Raw genomic sequence first — 16090 nt, 5'->3', positions numbered from 1 at the left:
CCTGAGGGTCATTACTCTGTAGAATTCTCTTCCCCAGAGAGCAGGGCCTTGAATTTGTGCAAGGTAAGAGTTGCACAGATTTAAAAAAATAAAAAAATTTAGAGTACCCAATTATTTTTTCCAATCAAGGGGCAATTTAACATGGCCAATCCACCTATCCTGCACATCTTTGGGTTGTGGGGGTGAAACGCACGCAGACACGGGGAGAATGTGAAAACTCCACACAAAGTGACCCAGGGCCGGGATTCAAACCTGGGTCCTCAGCGCCGGAGGCAGCAGTGTTAACCACTGTGCCACCGTGCTGCCCCTGATTTTTGATAAGGGAGCTGAGGGTTATGGGGGTGCAGGTGGGAAAGTAGAGTTGGGACAATGACAGATTAGCCACAATCTTATTGAATGGTGGAGCAGGCTCAAGGGGATGAATGGCCTACTCCTTTCAAGCCCTATGTTCCAATAACATTTCTTTGTTGTTAACTTGTAAAGGGGGAAAACTATTAATCACAGGGTAATGTTCTGGATGGGTCTTTCTAATTCAAATTCTCTCTGCTTTTATACCATGGTTAATTAACTTTATTGCTCTTGGGGAGTAGACTTGACCTTGTGACTGGTCCAAGAAATTCAAGACATGAGCACAGCTGAAAGATCACACGTTGAAATTGCACCTTAACCGTTGGCAAGTGTAGAAGTAATTTTGCCAAGAATGGGATCAGTACTTCATATATTGGGGATAGTAAAATATGGCAACCTGTGTGTAATGGGAGTGATGGGTAAATATGTACCTCTGGGGCAGTCGCTTCATTGGCATTGCCAAATCTAATAGGATAGCCTGGTTGGTGTCCCTTGTATTTGTCCTGTGCACAAGTAATAATACTGACTGATTCACCTTGTTCAAAAGCAAATTACTGCGGATGCTGGAATCTGAAACCAAAGAGAAAATGCTGGAAAATCTCAGCAGTTCTGGCAGCATCTGTAGGGAGAGAAATGAGCTAACGTTTCAAGTCCAGGTGACCCTTTGTCAAAGCTCAAAGTCATAGAAAGTGGGAAATATTTATACTGTGGAGTGAGGGAATGAAAGATGAGTCACACCCACAGAAACCAACGGAACAGAGCGCTAATAGCCACAGAAACCAAGGGAACAGAGTGCTAATGGCATGCCCCAGAGAACAAAAGGTGTGAAAGGCCAAACAGCAGAGAAACTAACATCAGAGAGTAAACTTATCATAGAATTTACAGTGCAGAAGGAGGCCATTCGGCCCATCGAGTCTGCACCGGCTAAACTGTGACAGATGTAGATGTGAGGGGAATGGGGAAGCAAAGGCGAGAAAAGGTAAGGAAAAGGGGGATAAGATGGGGGGGAATATATATAGGGAAAGACAAGAAAGAAAGAAATGGTAAAAGCCAGTTAAAATGAAATGGGATGAAACAAATGAGTCGAGGTGGGGTAGACCTAATCATCTGAAGTTGTTGAATTTGATGTTGAGACTCGGAAGGCTGTAGCGTGCCTAACTGGAAGATGAGGGGCTGGTTTAGCACAGTGGGCTAAGACAGCTGGCTTGTAATGCAGAATAATGCCAGCAGTGCGGGTTAAATTCCCGTACCGGCCTCCCCGAACAGGCGCCAGAATGTGGCGACTAGGGGCTTTTCACAGTAACTTCATTGAAGCCTACTTGTGACAATAAGCAATTATTATTATTATTATTAGATGTTGTTCACCTTGTTTTCTCTGTCTTGGTGATGCCTGCACTGTGGACCTTGGCACATCATCTGAGTCTCTTCAATTGTTTGGGGTTTTTTGATAAAATTAATTGTTTAACTTGGTTACTGTACTCAGTTTATCATTTTGCAGTCGAGTTAAAAGAGTATGCAGCAATTTCTGCTTGTGTTTTTTTTTTTAATTCTGCCGTCTTCCTAGCTTGATCAAAGACTGCATGGTAATCCAACTCCAGATTGGCACAAACTTAGACATTGACTTCTTGCTGGCATATAGTTCTATGGGTGAAGCAAGCCCTCAGTTCTTTGTTCAAGTGGCCATTATTCTTGGCGATTAATGTATGGAGGTGGGGGAATCCCAGTCAAGCATATTTGGTCCTCTTCCGATGTTGCACAGTGACACTCGTGGAAAGCAGGGCTAAATAGGGATCAGGAGTGAAGATTTGCTATTTTTTCACCCCCATACACCCTAACTCACGGTTACTACGTTCAGATTTACTGCCCAGCTGTGATCAGCTACCCAATACACACCAGACCTTGAATTTTGTCCTTCTCCAGGATGAATCACATTACACAAGATGGCAAAAAAAAGGGAACTATAGTTGTCAATCTTTTAATGTACAAACGATTGCAATATTTTCTGCGTTTCTAATTTCGTGAACATGTATTTTTCTGAACTCTTCTTGTAAAGCGGAACAACTCTTAATTCTCTTGGACTGCTACCAAGTTATTCAGAACAAAAGGAACTGGGGTTCAGTCATGGTCGGTGCTGCAGCAGTTCTGACTCAGACAGCAGTTAGAAAGCTACAGTAGACCTCCAAGCTGGTATTCCAGAGGAAGGAGCTGGCCTTGATTGTTGCTGGCTGACCCAATTCGAGATGCGGGACTAAGTGCTGAGTGACGCATTAGTGACCAATTAATTCAGCTGCTGCAAACACACTACTGTCCACCAAGGATCACCAGCCCCACCACCACTAAAATGCACCTTTACAAATTTCATGAATAAAATATATTTTTGGACTAAAGCGAAAAAGAGAGATAGCTAGGATTATTACTCCTGATTGTTTTCCAGTGAGTCTTTGGGAGATTTAGGCCATGTTGTTATGCTGTCCAGGTTTAATGAGCACTGTCTAGCTTCAGATATGAAGTGGCCATGTAGCGCAGGTCCTAGAGGGGTGCCATTGGCCGTGGAGCCCAACTCAAGGAAGAGTTGATGCTTCCAGTCGGGAAGGGGAGACAATTCAGGAAAGAAAACAATAGATTCAAGTTTTTGTTTTAATAATCCTGTTGAACCTTTCAGAATGTTGGGACCAGGATCCTCACATTCGTCCAAATTTTGCGACCATTTTGGAGCAGCTCACTGCTATCGAGACAACAGTCATCACTGATTTACCCCAAGAATCCTTTCATTCCATGCAAGATGATTGGAAAATGGAAATACAGCAAATGTTTAATGAGTTGAGGACAAAGGAAAAAGTGAGTGTTTTTTTCTCTTTACCGCTTCGAATGTACTTGGTACAATGTTAAAATTGTGTTACCTTAGATGTTTTTTGCTCAAGTCGTAAGGCAAAGCTGGAACAGATATTGATTGACGTTCTAGAGTAGCTGCTGAGAGAAACTGACTGTAATGTCAGACGTGCTTTTCTTTAATGAGTGTCTGAGGCACTTTCTGCCTGTTCCATTGAGGTGGATATTTATGTACATTATGAGACGTCCCATTTAAAAAGAGCATTTTCCCGGTGTCCTGTCCAATGTTAGTTCCACAGCTAGCACCAACAAAACAAAGAAAAACTGGTTAGTCACCTCTTGTTGGAAAAATGAGGAGCTTAATTTTTTAATTTTTAAAAATATAAATTTTGGGTAGCCAATTATTTTTCTTTTCCAATTAAGGGGCAATTTAGCGTGGCCAATCCACCTAGCCTGCACATCTTTGGGTTGTGGGGGTGAAACCCACGCAAACACGGGGAGAATGTGCAAACTCCACACGGACAGTGACCCAGGGCTGGGATTCAAACCCGGGTCCTCAGCGCCGCAGTTCCAGTGCTAACCACTGCGCCACATGCTGCCCCTTTATTTTAAAAATAACTCACTGAAGCATGATTGTCCTTTACTGGCCAGAAACATTAACTATCCTGTTTATAGTTGTGATGTGTTGGAACAGTGTGTGGATTCAGTAATTACTTTTTGATCATTTAAAGTAGGAAGAAATCTATATCTGGTTATAGTGTAATCTGTGTGCTGTATAATCTGAAAACCATTGCTAGGACATAACCTGTAATGTTAAAATGTGCCCTCTAATAGCATGGGGAATAACATAACATTTGGGAGCCTATATCCTGAAAACACTGATGCTTGGGATCCTTAAATCTTATTTTGAAGGCAATGGCTGACAACTCCCAATTCCAAAATAAACACAGTAGTTAGAAAATGCCTATCCTCCCTTGTTTGTGGCCTATCTTTGAAGCCCAGGTTGTAATTTGGGAATGGGGATCAAAAGAGGATTCAGCATATGTCCCGTCATGTCATGAAGATGAACGTGGCAGGATGCTACAACTCAAAATGTTTCACAGTCGCTTCACTGCAGAGTCATTCCTGGTGTAAAAAGATGTAAGACTGTATAATTGGGCTTTTAGAATAATCTTTATTATTGTCACAAGTAGGCTTGCATTAACACTGCAATGAAGTTACTGTGAAAATCCCCCAGTCACCACACTCCGGCGCCTGTTCGGGTACACAGAGGGAGAATTCCGAATGTTCAAATTACCTAACAGCATGTCTTTCGGGACTTGTGGGAGGAAACCGGAGCACCCAGAGGAAACCCACGCAGGCTCTGGGAGAATGTGCAGACTCCGCACAGACATTGACCCAAGCCGGGAATCGAACCTGCGACCCTGGAGCTGTGAAGTAACAGTGCTACCGTGCCACCCAGTTGGTGCCATATACATTTGACAACTTTGTTTTTCCTGTCCATACTGTATCATTGTCACTCAAGTCACTGCTGCTGTCTGAAATCAGGTTAAAGTCCAACAGGTTTATTTGGAATCACAAGCTTTTGTCACCTGAAGAAGGAGCAGTGCTCCGAAAGCTCGTGATTCCAAATAAACCTGTTGGGCTTTAACCTGGTGTTGTAAGACTTCTTACTGTGCCCACCCCAGTCTAACACCGGCATCTCAAAATCATGGCTGTCTGAAATGACTGTCATCCATATGATATGCTGTGTGAAATTTACTCTTGATTCTCGTGAGTAATTCTCCAAGTGTGGATTAAATTTTATTGAGGTCAACACTTGGTGTTTGACTGATTCTAATTTCACAATGACTGAGATGTTTGGAAAATTGAAGTCACCATGATTTGATTAAAGTGTAATTGTAGACAGAGAAAGTCTTCATACAATTCTCTTGAACTGTGTAGTACTTGCCACTAGATTTAGGAGATAGATCACTTGATGCTATGAACTCATTAAACTCATTAAAGCCACCAGTGGGAGATCTGTAACCATTTGCTTCACGCTCATTTTAGTTTTTTATATTTCAAACTTTATATTTATATTTTGGGCAGCACGGTAGCATGGTGGTTAGCACAATTGCTTCACAGCTCCAGGGTCCCAGGTTCGATTCCCGGCTTGATTCACTGCCTGTGTGGAGTCTGCACGCTCTCCCCGTGTGTGCGTGGGTTTCCTCCAGGTGCTCCGGTTTCCTCCCACAGTCCAAAGATGTGCAGGTTGGGTGCATTGGCCATGCTAAATTGCCCTTAGTGTTCAAAATTGCCCTTAGTGTTGGGTGGGATTACTGGGTTATGGGGATAGGGTGGAGATGTGGGCTTGGGTATCGGGATCAAAAGAGGATTCAGCAAAGATGCGGTGCAGACTTGATGGGCCGAATGGCCTCCTTCTGCACTGTAATTTCTATGATTCTATGAAAATAATCTTCTCTGGAGGGAGCATTTTGACCTGTATAATACTAGGTCAAGTAGTGACTAAAGATCTTGGGCGGAATTCTCCGCAAGGCCCGACGCCGTCGTGAAACCTGGAGAGGTTCACGACGGCGTCGGAAGCCTCTCCCGGCCCCCTATTCTCCTCTACCCAGGGGGATAGGCAGGCTGTACCGGGAAGCTCGGCGGCCGGGCCTTGTCCCTGGCTCCAAGGCCTGGCGCGCCAAGAATGACCCCGCAGCGGAGCCTAATGACGTAAGCCGTGCATGCGCGGGTTGGACAGCTCAAACCCGCGCATGCACGGTTGCCGTCTTTCCCCTCAGCCGCCCCGCAAGATGTGGCGGCTTGATCTTGCGGGGCGGCGGAGGGGAAAGAGTGCGTCCCCTTGAGACGCCGCCCCGACGATCGGTGGGCACCGATCGCGGGTCAGTCCCCTCCCGAGCATGGTCGTGGTGCTTGACCCCCGATCCGCCCCCCCTAGGCCCCACACTTACCTGGCGCGCCATGTTGACAACGGCAGTGACCAGGTGTGGTTGCCGCCGTCGTGAACAGGTCGGGAACAGCAGGCTGCTCGGCCCATCCGGGTCGGAGAATCGCGGGCCGCCGTAAAAAACGGCGGCCCGCGTTTCTCCGAGCGGCGTGTCGTAAAACCGGACACACCATTTTGGGGGGGGGGGGGGGGGGGGGGGGGAGGGGATAGCGGGAGGTGCGGGAGCAGACCTCCCGCTACTCTCCCACCCATCGTGGTTGTGGAGAATCGCTTCGCTTGTCACTAGTGGGACAAATTTGAAGAAATGAATTAATATTGTAGAAGAAATAGGTTAGTACAATTTGTTGTTTGTTAATATCAAAATATTAAATATGTCCAGTGACATAACTGTTATAAATATTGCAAACACTTGGGCTGTTGTCATATTTGAGAGTTTTGGGTACTGCCCCACCCTGTGTTATGGCAATGGATCTAATTTAAAATCCGCATCCTAATATAAATCCCTTTATGGTCTCGCACTCTATCTCTGAAAGTTCTACCCGCATTCATAGCACCCATTCACAAAATCTTGCTCCTCTGCCTCTGACCTCATGGCACAACTGCCCAACTATTTTCACCACATGCTGATAACAGTGCCTTCAGCTGCCAAAGCTCCACACATTCTGAGATGTCCTTCCAAAAACCTCCCCACTTCTTCACCATCCTCTCCTCTCAAGACCCAACAGAAAGGCCACCTGTAACCAAACGTGTGCTCCTTCTTCCAGATATCTCCCTTGGCTGGGTATCTGTTTTATTACATAAAGCACCTTGGGATGTTAATTTAAGTTAAATACATTATTGAATTAGCATGGATTTATGGAATAGAATCAGGACTGAAAATAATGACTTTTGAGCTGTTGTCCAAAGTGCAAATTAAAAATGCAACAACATCTTAAACATGTGTCCAATTCATTTTTTCCAATGAACAGACAATTTAGCATTGCCAATTCACCTATCCTGCACATCTTTTTGGGTTTGTGGGGGTGAGACCCACGCAGATTCGGGGAGAATGTGCAAACTCCACACGGACAGTGACTCGAGGCCCGGATCGAACCTGGGTCCTTGGCACCGGGAGGCTGCAGTGCTAACCACTGAGTCACCGTGCCGCCCAAGATTGATGATTTTAATGTTCATTCTCACTGACTTGAGTTTTGCTGTGACCTGGTTGCAACCAATCCCAGACCTGGCAATCGTCCCTTTAGCTTTGTCCTCTTGTGCTTCCTAGGAGTTGCGATCACGCGAGGAGGAGCTGACAAGAGCGGAGCTACAGCAGAAGTCCCACGAGGAGCTGTTGAAGCGACGGGAACAGCAGCTGGCAGAACGGGAGATTGATGTGCTGGAGCGTGAGCTGAACATTCTCATCTTTCAGCTGAATCAAGAGAAACCAAAAGTGAAGAAAAGAAAAGGCAAGTTCAAGAAAAACCGGCTAAAGTTAAAAGATGGAAACCGAATCAGTTTGCCTTCAGGTATGGAATTAGAAACTAAGATGTCTGGGTGTACAAACAGGGGAATACTCAAGTCACAAAATTTCAGACTGATGTAATATTAAGAAACACGATGTATATTAAGAAACATATTTAAATAAAACGTTTTAAGGTCCAATTTTTGGTCTGTGCAGAGTTGAATCTCTCTGTGCATGGACTGAATCACTAGCGTGATCCCGACTGGAAAGTACTTTTTTGTGTTGGGTGAGGACAGTATGGTCCTGTGATGCCCCAGCAGTCAAATTCACCTGCTATCACTCTCTTGCCTTCTGCATGAATAATGTCCGGCATTAATAGCACCTTTACCATCCTTTTAGCCTTCCCTTTACTTTTGGTCCTCTCACCATCTGTCCTGGTAGCAACGTTCGTTTTCCTCATCATAAGTCTCTTATGTGGGTACCTTGCCTATGATATATGGTGCATAGGATATATGGTGCATAGTCCATTTGGTCCAACTAGCCCTATCTGGTGTTTATGCTCCACCTGAGCCTCCTGCCATCTTTCCGCACCCAACTCCACCATTGTAAGCCTCTAATCCCTTCTCCATTATGTGCTTGCCTAGCTTCCCCATGAAGGCATCAATGCTATTTGCCTCAACCACTCTGTGGTAGCGAAAGTCACATTCTCACTCCTGGGTGAAGAAATTTCTTCTGAACTCCCAATTAGATTTAGATAGACATAGAACAGTACAGCACAGAACAGGCCCTTCGGCCCTCAATGTTGTGCCGAGCCATGATCACCCTACTCAAACCCACGTATCCACCCTATACCCGTAACCCAACAACCCCCCCCTTAACCTTACTTTTATTAGGACACTACGGGCAATTTAGCATGGCCAATCCACCTAACCCGCACAGCTTTGGACTGTGGGAGGAAACCGGAGCACCCGGAGGAAACCCACGCACACACGGGGAGGACGTGCAGACTCCACACAGACAGTGACCCAGCCGGGAATCGAACCTGGGACCCTGGAGCTGTGAAGCATTTATGCTAACCACCATGCTACCCTGCTGCCCAGTTTCTTGGTGACTTATCTTATTGATGGCCTCTGATGTTATGATCCTCCCCACAAGAGGAAACATTCTCTCTGTGTTTGCTCTGTCAAAACCTTTCATCATTTTAAAAACCTCTATGAGGTACACCCCTCCTCAGCTGCCTTTTTTTCCAGAAAAAGGGGATCCAGCCTTTCGATGCTTTACTGATGTGAATACCCCTACAATTCAGGTATTGCCCTTGTAAATATCCTCGGCACCTTCTCCAGTGCTTTATATAATTTGGCAGCTGGAACTGCACACAGTACTCTATAAGTGTGGTTTAACCAAAGCTCAATGCAGGTTTAGCATAATTCCCGACTTGTCAATTCAATAACTTTAGAAATTAAGCTTAATAGTTTCATTAACCACATCCACTGCATTTCCTTAACAATCTGTTCTTTGAAGGATTTGAGAAGATTGATTAGGCATTGCCTATATTAATTGATCCTCTTAGCAAATTGTTGCTCCAAGTCCTGACTCATTTCATCCCAGTAATATTGTGAATCAGGACTTCTAACTGTGGTGGACCATGTTCAGTGTGCATTGTGACATTTCAATTATTTTACATTTTTAGATTTTCAGCACAAGATCACTGTTCAAGCCTCTCCAACTCTCGACAAGCGGAAAAGCTTGAATGGCAGCAGCTACAGCCCACCAAGCAGCCCCACCATCATCCCACGACTAAGAGCTATACAGCGTAAGTGCAGTGCTAGTTCCATCATTTAATCCTGTGTTTGCCAATTAAGGCACGTGAAAGAGCATTGATTGAAATATGATTCTTTATTCGGTTATTTATCCTCCAAATGCAATTTACAGCATTTGAGGGGCAGGATCTTTTTTTACTCAAAGTTTGTGGGTGACACTGGCATGGCCAGTATTTATTGCACATTCTGCAAGTCCATCTGGTGTAGGTACGCCCAGGGTGTCCAAATAACGTTTAGTGAATGCGTGCCTTTGTTTTTGTGCAGGCACTTTTCTTCAGCTTCTTATTCTGCATCAAAATCTTGCTTTTCAGTTCTTGTAGTAGTCTTGACTTTTTCAAAAAGGCTCAGAATCACAGAATACCACTGGGCAGACGAGGCCCTTCGGCCCATCGAGTCTGCACCGACGCGCGAAAGGCCCTGACCTGCCTACCTAATCCCATTGGCCAGCACTTGGCCTTGAATGTTATGACGTGCCAAGTGCTCATCCAGGTACTTTTTAAAGAATGTGAGGCCTCTACCACCCTCCCAGGCAGTGCATTCCAGACTGTCATCACTCTCTGGGTAAAAAGGTTTTCCAAAAATCTCCCCTAAACCTGCCCCTCATCTTGAGCTTGTAACTGACCCTTCAACTAAGGGGAACAGTTGCTCCCTATCCACCCTGTTCATGCCCCTCATAATCTTGTACACCATTCCCCTAAAATAGTGCAGTTAACTACTTTACAATCTCAGTACCAGTTTGGTGATGGACTTTCCTTTTGTTTTTAGTGTCAAATTAATTTTATTAAATATTTTTGCCTGTGTCACTTTGACCACAAGTCCTGCTGTGACTGAACAAGTTCCGGTTCGTCTCTGGTTGATAACTCATGTCGGCATCCTTTTGATGACAGATTCTGGTTTTGACATCTACAGCACGTTTGAACTTTTCTCACAACTTAACACTTTTCCTGGGCTGTTTATGCCATAGTCTCATTTTCAACTGTGCTTGGCCTTACCAAAATAATTCGGGTCGGAATTTCTTTTGAATCTAATACCAAATATGTAATGTAGTATCTTTATTGGATTCTGGAAAGTCTTTGAAAATGCCATGTTTGTAAGTGGTAGATATAGAAATAGATTCATTCACTTTGCTTTTCTTCTGAGTAGAGATGTTTGTTGATCCTTTCAATCTAGACTATCACCACAAACTGTGAAGGAAAGCTGAAATCTTTTATAGGTATCTAGTCATACACGCTATGCTTCCTGAATCATTATTTCCTGATGACAGTTATTGTGAACAAAATCCCCAGAATTGTGGTGGTTCCTACAAAATATCAGATGCCAACTTGATTACCATCCTGGCATGTAACTAATCACCATGGCTCATTGCCCTGCTTCCTATTGCTATCTTGGCCCCATGGGTACAAATAAGTCAGAACACAAGGGCTACATATCCTGCACTTGCAACAAGCTACAAATTGTATCCTGACACATTGAACCCTAAGCATTTTAGGAATGGTCAACTTGAATAATTTCATCATTTATAGCTAAATTAAAATCTACAAGCCATTTGCAAGTTTTAAAAAGAAAACCGTAATCATATGAGATTAATCCGATATACCTACGAATCGGGTATTTTACAATATGCTAGTCTAATCGCCTAATCCATTGGAAGGGCCATCCCACTGACAGCCCCAATTTAATTCTTCCCAATGCAAAGAGGCCTTCAGCTCTGCCTCTTCCAGGGAGAAAGCCTAGAATTTGAGGCTAGTTCAGAAACTGAGTTTAGATATCGTGGGGAAAATGCAAACATTCCGCATTCTCTACAGCTCATTTGGCCAGGGAAATGGCATTTTGATTTAGATATTGCACATCCTCGTCCAGCATTAGGCACATACTTGATCAGATTCTTAGTTCTGGTGCTATACCGGGCAGCACGGTGGTGCAGTGTTTAGCACTGCTGCCTCACAGCGCCGAGGTCCCAGGTTCTATCCCGGCTCTGGGTCACTGTCCGTGTGGAGTTTGCACATTTTCCCCATGTTTGCGTGGGTTTCGCCCCCACAACCCAAAAGATATGCAGGGTAGGTGGATTGGCCACGCTAAATTGCTTCTTAATTAGGAAAAAATGAATTGGGTACTTAATTTTTTTTTAAAGAAGAAAAGAAAAAAGTTCTGGTGCTATACCAACACCAGGAACAAAATGAACCAACACACGGGAACTTGGATGTCAGAGGTATTTAGAGCTAATGGTCAACTGGGTAAAAAACAGCATCTGATGTCCCGACTTCTGGATCAGGGTGTTTCTGTTTACATCTGTGTGGATTAAGATGATCTCAGCCTGATGGAAGGTCAAATTGTCCTCTGCCCTCGAACTAGGGCAACAGAGAAGTCACCCAGGGCAAGAATGACACTTGCCTCTTCTGCAAACTCAATGCAGCAGGGTGAGAATTGGGCTAGGCTTCCATCACTAAATGCTGCCACTGGAATGTATGTTACAGGCCCAATAAGCTTCGAAGCAGCAGGAAACTATTGGTGCCTGTGGCATTATAGTCAGAACCTCAGAGATGGGGACACAATTGGCACAGATTAGCCAGGCGCAAATCTTTGACAAAAGTAGTTTTTCTAAGAGGTGGATTTACAGAGAAATAAACAACTTTGTTTGTCCTCTGGGTACAGATAATAATAATAATCACTTATTGTCACAAGTAGGCTTCAATGAAGTTACTGTGAAAAGCCCCTAGTCGCCACATTCCGGCTGTTCGGATCCTGTCAATCTTGACTTTCTACAAACTGTGAAGGAAAGTTGTAGATCTTTATAGCCCTCTAACCATGCACGCTCTGCTTGCTGAGAGATTATTTCCTCATAACTGTTATTGCGAACAGAAATCCCCAGAATTGTGGTAGGTCCTACATAATACCAGTTGCCAACTCATTTTTTTCATGGTATTGCTGGCAAAGTTGGCATTTGTTGCCATTCCCTAGCTCGCTAGGCTATTTCAGAGGTCAATTAAGAGTCAATCACATTATTGTGGGTCTGGAGCAGGCCAGACCAGGTAAGGATGGCAGATTTTTTTAAAATTCTTTCATCGGGTGTGGGCATTATTGTCTAGGCCAGCATTTATTGCCCATTAACTGCCCTTGAAAAGGTGGCGATGAGCCACTTTCAGTCCATGTGACATAGGTACACTCACAGTGCTGTTAGGGAGGGAGTTCCAGAATTTTGACCCAGCGACAGTGAAGGAACGGCAATGTAGTTCCAAGTCAGGGTGGTGTGTGGCTTGGAGGGGAACCTGCAGGCGGCAGTGTTCCCATACACCTGCTGCCTTTGTCCTTCTTGGTGAATGGAGGCCGCGGGTTTGGACGGTGCTGTCGCATGAGCCTTGGTGAGTTGCTGCAGTGCATCTAAAAGATTGTACACACTGCTGCCACTGCGTGTCCGTGGTGGATGGGGTGCCAATGGGTGGTGTCAAGCTCCTTGAGTTTTATTGACTCTGCCCTCATCATCCAGGCAAGTGGAGAATATTAATGAACCACGTGGATTTTTAAATTGTTTATGGTCACCATTACTGAGACGAGCTTTATATTCCTGATTTATTCAATTCCACCAGCTGCATGGTGGGATTTGAGCCCATGTCCCAGAATATTAGTCAGGCTCTCTGAATTCCGAGTTCAGCACCATCGCCCCAGTGCAGTATTGTGTCTGATCCAAGTGGTTATTGTAAATTTAATTCTGCACACAAATAACAGAGCTTCAAAAATAATTGTACTTAAACTAAAACAGACAGCTTTTACCCCTCCACCATCCTCCCCCATTTTGTTTACTTTCCTCAGTGAGCTCCAAAACAGACGCTGCCAATTCCAGCGGCCACCGCAACAGCATATATGTATACCAGCAGGATGTGGATATCGCAAGTGAATATACAAGCAAACCCCTCAGTAGGGCTAAGACAAAAGGCAAGGCTTTTGTGTTAAATCATCAGGAAGCAATGCATCTTTGTTCTCCATAATGCAGTGTTCAGTGGTGTCCCTCCTAAAGCATTGAAACCAATTCCTCCAGTTATATAATTTTTCTGATATGTCTGAGCATTCACTTTACAGACTGTGGGAATAATTTTGACTGTATGCTAATGTAAAATGGGTGAGACTGAATTGTCAATCCGTTTTTATATATCTTTCAATTTCTATTTCCATTGCTCTGGGGAACCAGGATCAAATCCCACCGGCGAAATTTGAATTCTAATATTAGAAGTCTAATGATGACCATGAAACCATTGCCGATTGTCATAAAACCCCATCTGGTTCACGGATGTCCTTTAGGGAAGGAAATCTGCCATCCTTACCTGGTCTGACCTATATGTGACTCTGGACCCACAGCAATGTGGTTGACTCTTAACTGCCCCCTCAAGGGCAATTAGGGGCGGGCAATAAATGCTGGCTTAGTCTGCGAAGCCCACATCTCATGAACGAATAAAAAAAAGTAGCTGACTATCTGATAAGTTGGTATCGATGGCAGTTGAGCTTACTATGTATGCACACCCAACCCGCGAATTCAAGCATGACTAGCAACTATCCACATGAGGAAAATTGTAACAAAACAAAACGTTGTCAATATTAATGACTGAAGTTTGAATTTAAATTCATCTCGCATTTGCTCCGCGATACCTTCACATGGCCTGATCGTTGTAATAGATTTAGATTATAGCCGGTCGCTTTTTTTCCCAGCCCCTTTGAAAAGCGATGAAAGTTTGAAATGATCTACCAAGCAGGTTAATAGAGATGAAAATCACCAGGGTTAATCAAAGTCCAATTACATACCGCGCTGAAAGTTAATACAAGACTAAAGGGTTGAACGAACTGACCTTTCTTTATTCTTGACTTCACTTCTTTTGAAGTGAATGCTTTTATATTTTGACAGCCTTGACTGTAGGCAGTCACCACTGAACAGTGCATTTAAGATTAAATCTGCCTGTGGGCAGGCATCTGTCAATTGATCCATCTTTTCCTCTTGTTGCGGGTTCTGCTCCTGACCATTTGGTTGCTACTACAATTTGGCTGTTCCTCCTCGGCTCTTGGTCTTTTTGGCACCCATTGAAGCAAAATGTTTTCACTTTTAGGATCTTTTTTGTTGTTGTTGCTGGGATTCTGTGGTCTAAATCATCTGTGCTCTCTGTGTCGCCTGGCTGTCTTTGAGCCTTTTTGCTTTTTATTTAATTTAAAATCTACTTGACAATTCCTGTGCAAAAAAGCAAATGACTGCGGACGCTGGAATCTGAAACCAAAGAGAAAATCTCAGCAGGTCTGGCAGCATCTGTAGGGAGAGAAAAGATCTGGCCAAGAGTCATCGGACTCGAAACATCAGCTCTTTTCCCTCCCTTCAGATGCTGCCAGACCTGCTGAGATTTTCCAGCATTTTCTCTTTCGTGACGATTCCTGTGACTCTTCAGGGGGTCATTTCACATTCTTCACACACTTCTAACACATTTAATGTTCTTACTCTGTTTTGTATAGTTACCCTTGATGAGAGCAATAGAACCTGGGGTAAGAGCACCATTTATCGACAGGAAGATTATGACGAGGAGGTGCAGAAAGCTTGCAGAAAAAAGGGGCGGACTTGGGGACCTAGTTCTATGCAAACCAAGGAGCGAGCCAGTTGTGAGGAACGGTGAGTACTGCTAAATGGACCTTTTTTCCCCAGTCACAGATATTATGGTTGGGTTCAATTCTTTCAGTCTTTGTTACCTATCCCTAATTGGCCTTGAACTGTATGGCTTTCTAGGCCATTTCAGAGGGCAGTTCAAGGTAAATCACATTGCTGTGGGTTTTGAGTCCCGTGTAGGCCAGACCGGGTAAGGACGGCAGATTTCCTTCTCCTAAAGGACATTAGTGAACCAGATGAGTTTTTACAACTTTACAACAATCAAAGATAAGTTGCCATGGTCACCAAGACCAGTTTTATTTCCAGATTGACTGTGGAGGGCATTACAGTTGTGCCTGAATCCACACTTGCCTGATGATAACGCACTTTTCAGCGACGACCCCCCCCCCAATCTCTTGGCACATCGTCCTCGGCTGATTAAAGACTGAGTCAGTGAGCTGACGAGAGCAGGATAGCTCCAAGTTGGATCTCCAGTTTCCTGAATTAACTGGTGATCATTGGCGGGGTGGTAAGAGGACCATTTGCTGGGTAAGGAGTTGGAGACTGGGATTATTTGGACAGCTGTACAAAACAGCTGGCATCACTATAATGGATCAGATGGCCTCGCTCAGTTGTGTTAGCAGCACGGTAGCACAAATGGCTAGCACTGTGGCCTCACAGCGCCAGGCTCCCAGGTTCGATTCCCCGCTGGGTCACTGTCTGTGCGGAGCTTGCATGTTCTCCCCGTGTCCTCCGGGTGCTCCGGTTTCCTCCCACAGTCCAAATACGTGCAGGTTAGGGGGATTGGCCATGGTAAATTGCCCATAGTGACCAAAAAGGTTAGGAGGGGTTATTGGGTTACGGGGATAGGGTGAAAGTGAGGGCTTAAGGGTCGGTGCAGACTCGATGGGCTGAATGGCCTCCTTTTGCACTGCATGTTCTATGTTATTCTAGGATTTTATTATTAAATTTGGTTCCAGCAGCCCTGTGTTTATAAAAAGAAAAGAGAGAAATTCGTGAAACTTCCCATTGCAAATCTGCCTGGCATTCTGCATTTGCTATTGGGCAAGGGTTAGATGAGACTGAGC

The 16090-nt window shown here is 44.5% G+C and overlaps 1 protein-coding gene across 5 annotated transcripts in view; it reads left to right on the top strand.

Annotated features, from left to right (window-relative positions):
• The window catches only part of map3k21 (mitogen-activated protein kinase kinase kinase 21), a 120049-nt gene that overhangs the window by 90394 nt on the left and 13565 nt on the right, over nt 1-16090 (top strand). For 4 of the 5 annotated variants that reach the window (XM_038816064.1, XM_038816043.1, XM_038816083.1 and 1 more), the window contains exons 4-8: nt 3011-3186; nt 7395-7635; nt 9262-9384; nt 13199-13321; nt 14876-15029. In XM_038816064.1, the coding sequence (XP_038671992.1) occupies nt 3011-3186; nt 7395-7635; nt 9262-9384; nt 13199-13321; nt 14876-15029 (817 nt within the window). The remainder of the gene's footprint in view (nt 1-3010; nt 3187-7394; nt 7636-9261; nt 9385-13198; nt 13322-14875; nt 15030-16090) is intronic. The other variant, XM_038816054.1, reaches the window with a different exon arrangement.

This window comes from Scyliorhinus canicula, chromosome 1 (assembly GCF_902713615.1).
Source record: "Scyliorhinus canicula chromosome 1, sScyCan1.1, whole genome shotgun sequence".
In the NCBI taxonomy this organism is placed as follows: Eukaryota; Metazoa; Chordata; class Chondrichthyes; order Carcharhiniformes; family Scyliorhinidae; genus Scyliorhinus; species Scyliorhinus canicula.
This window is presented reverse-complemented; position numbering and strand designations above follow the sequence as displayed.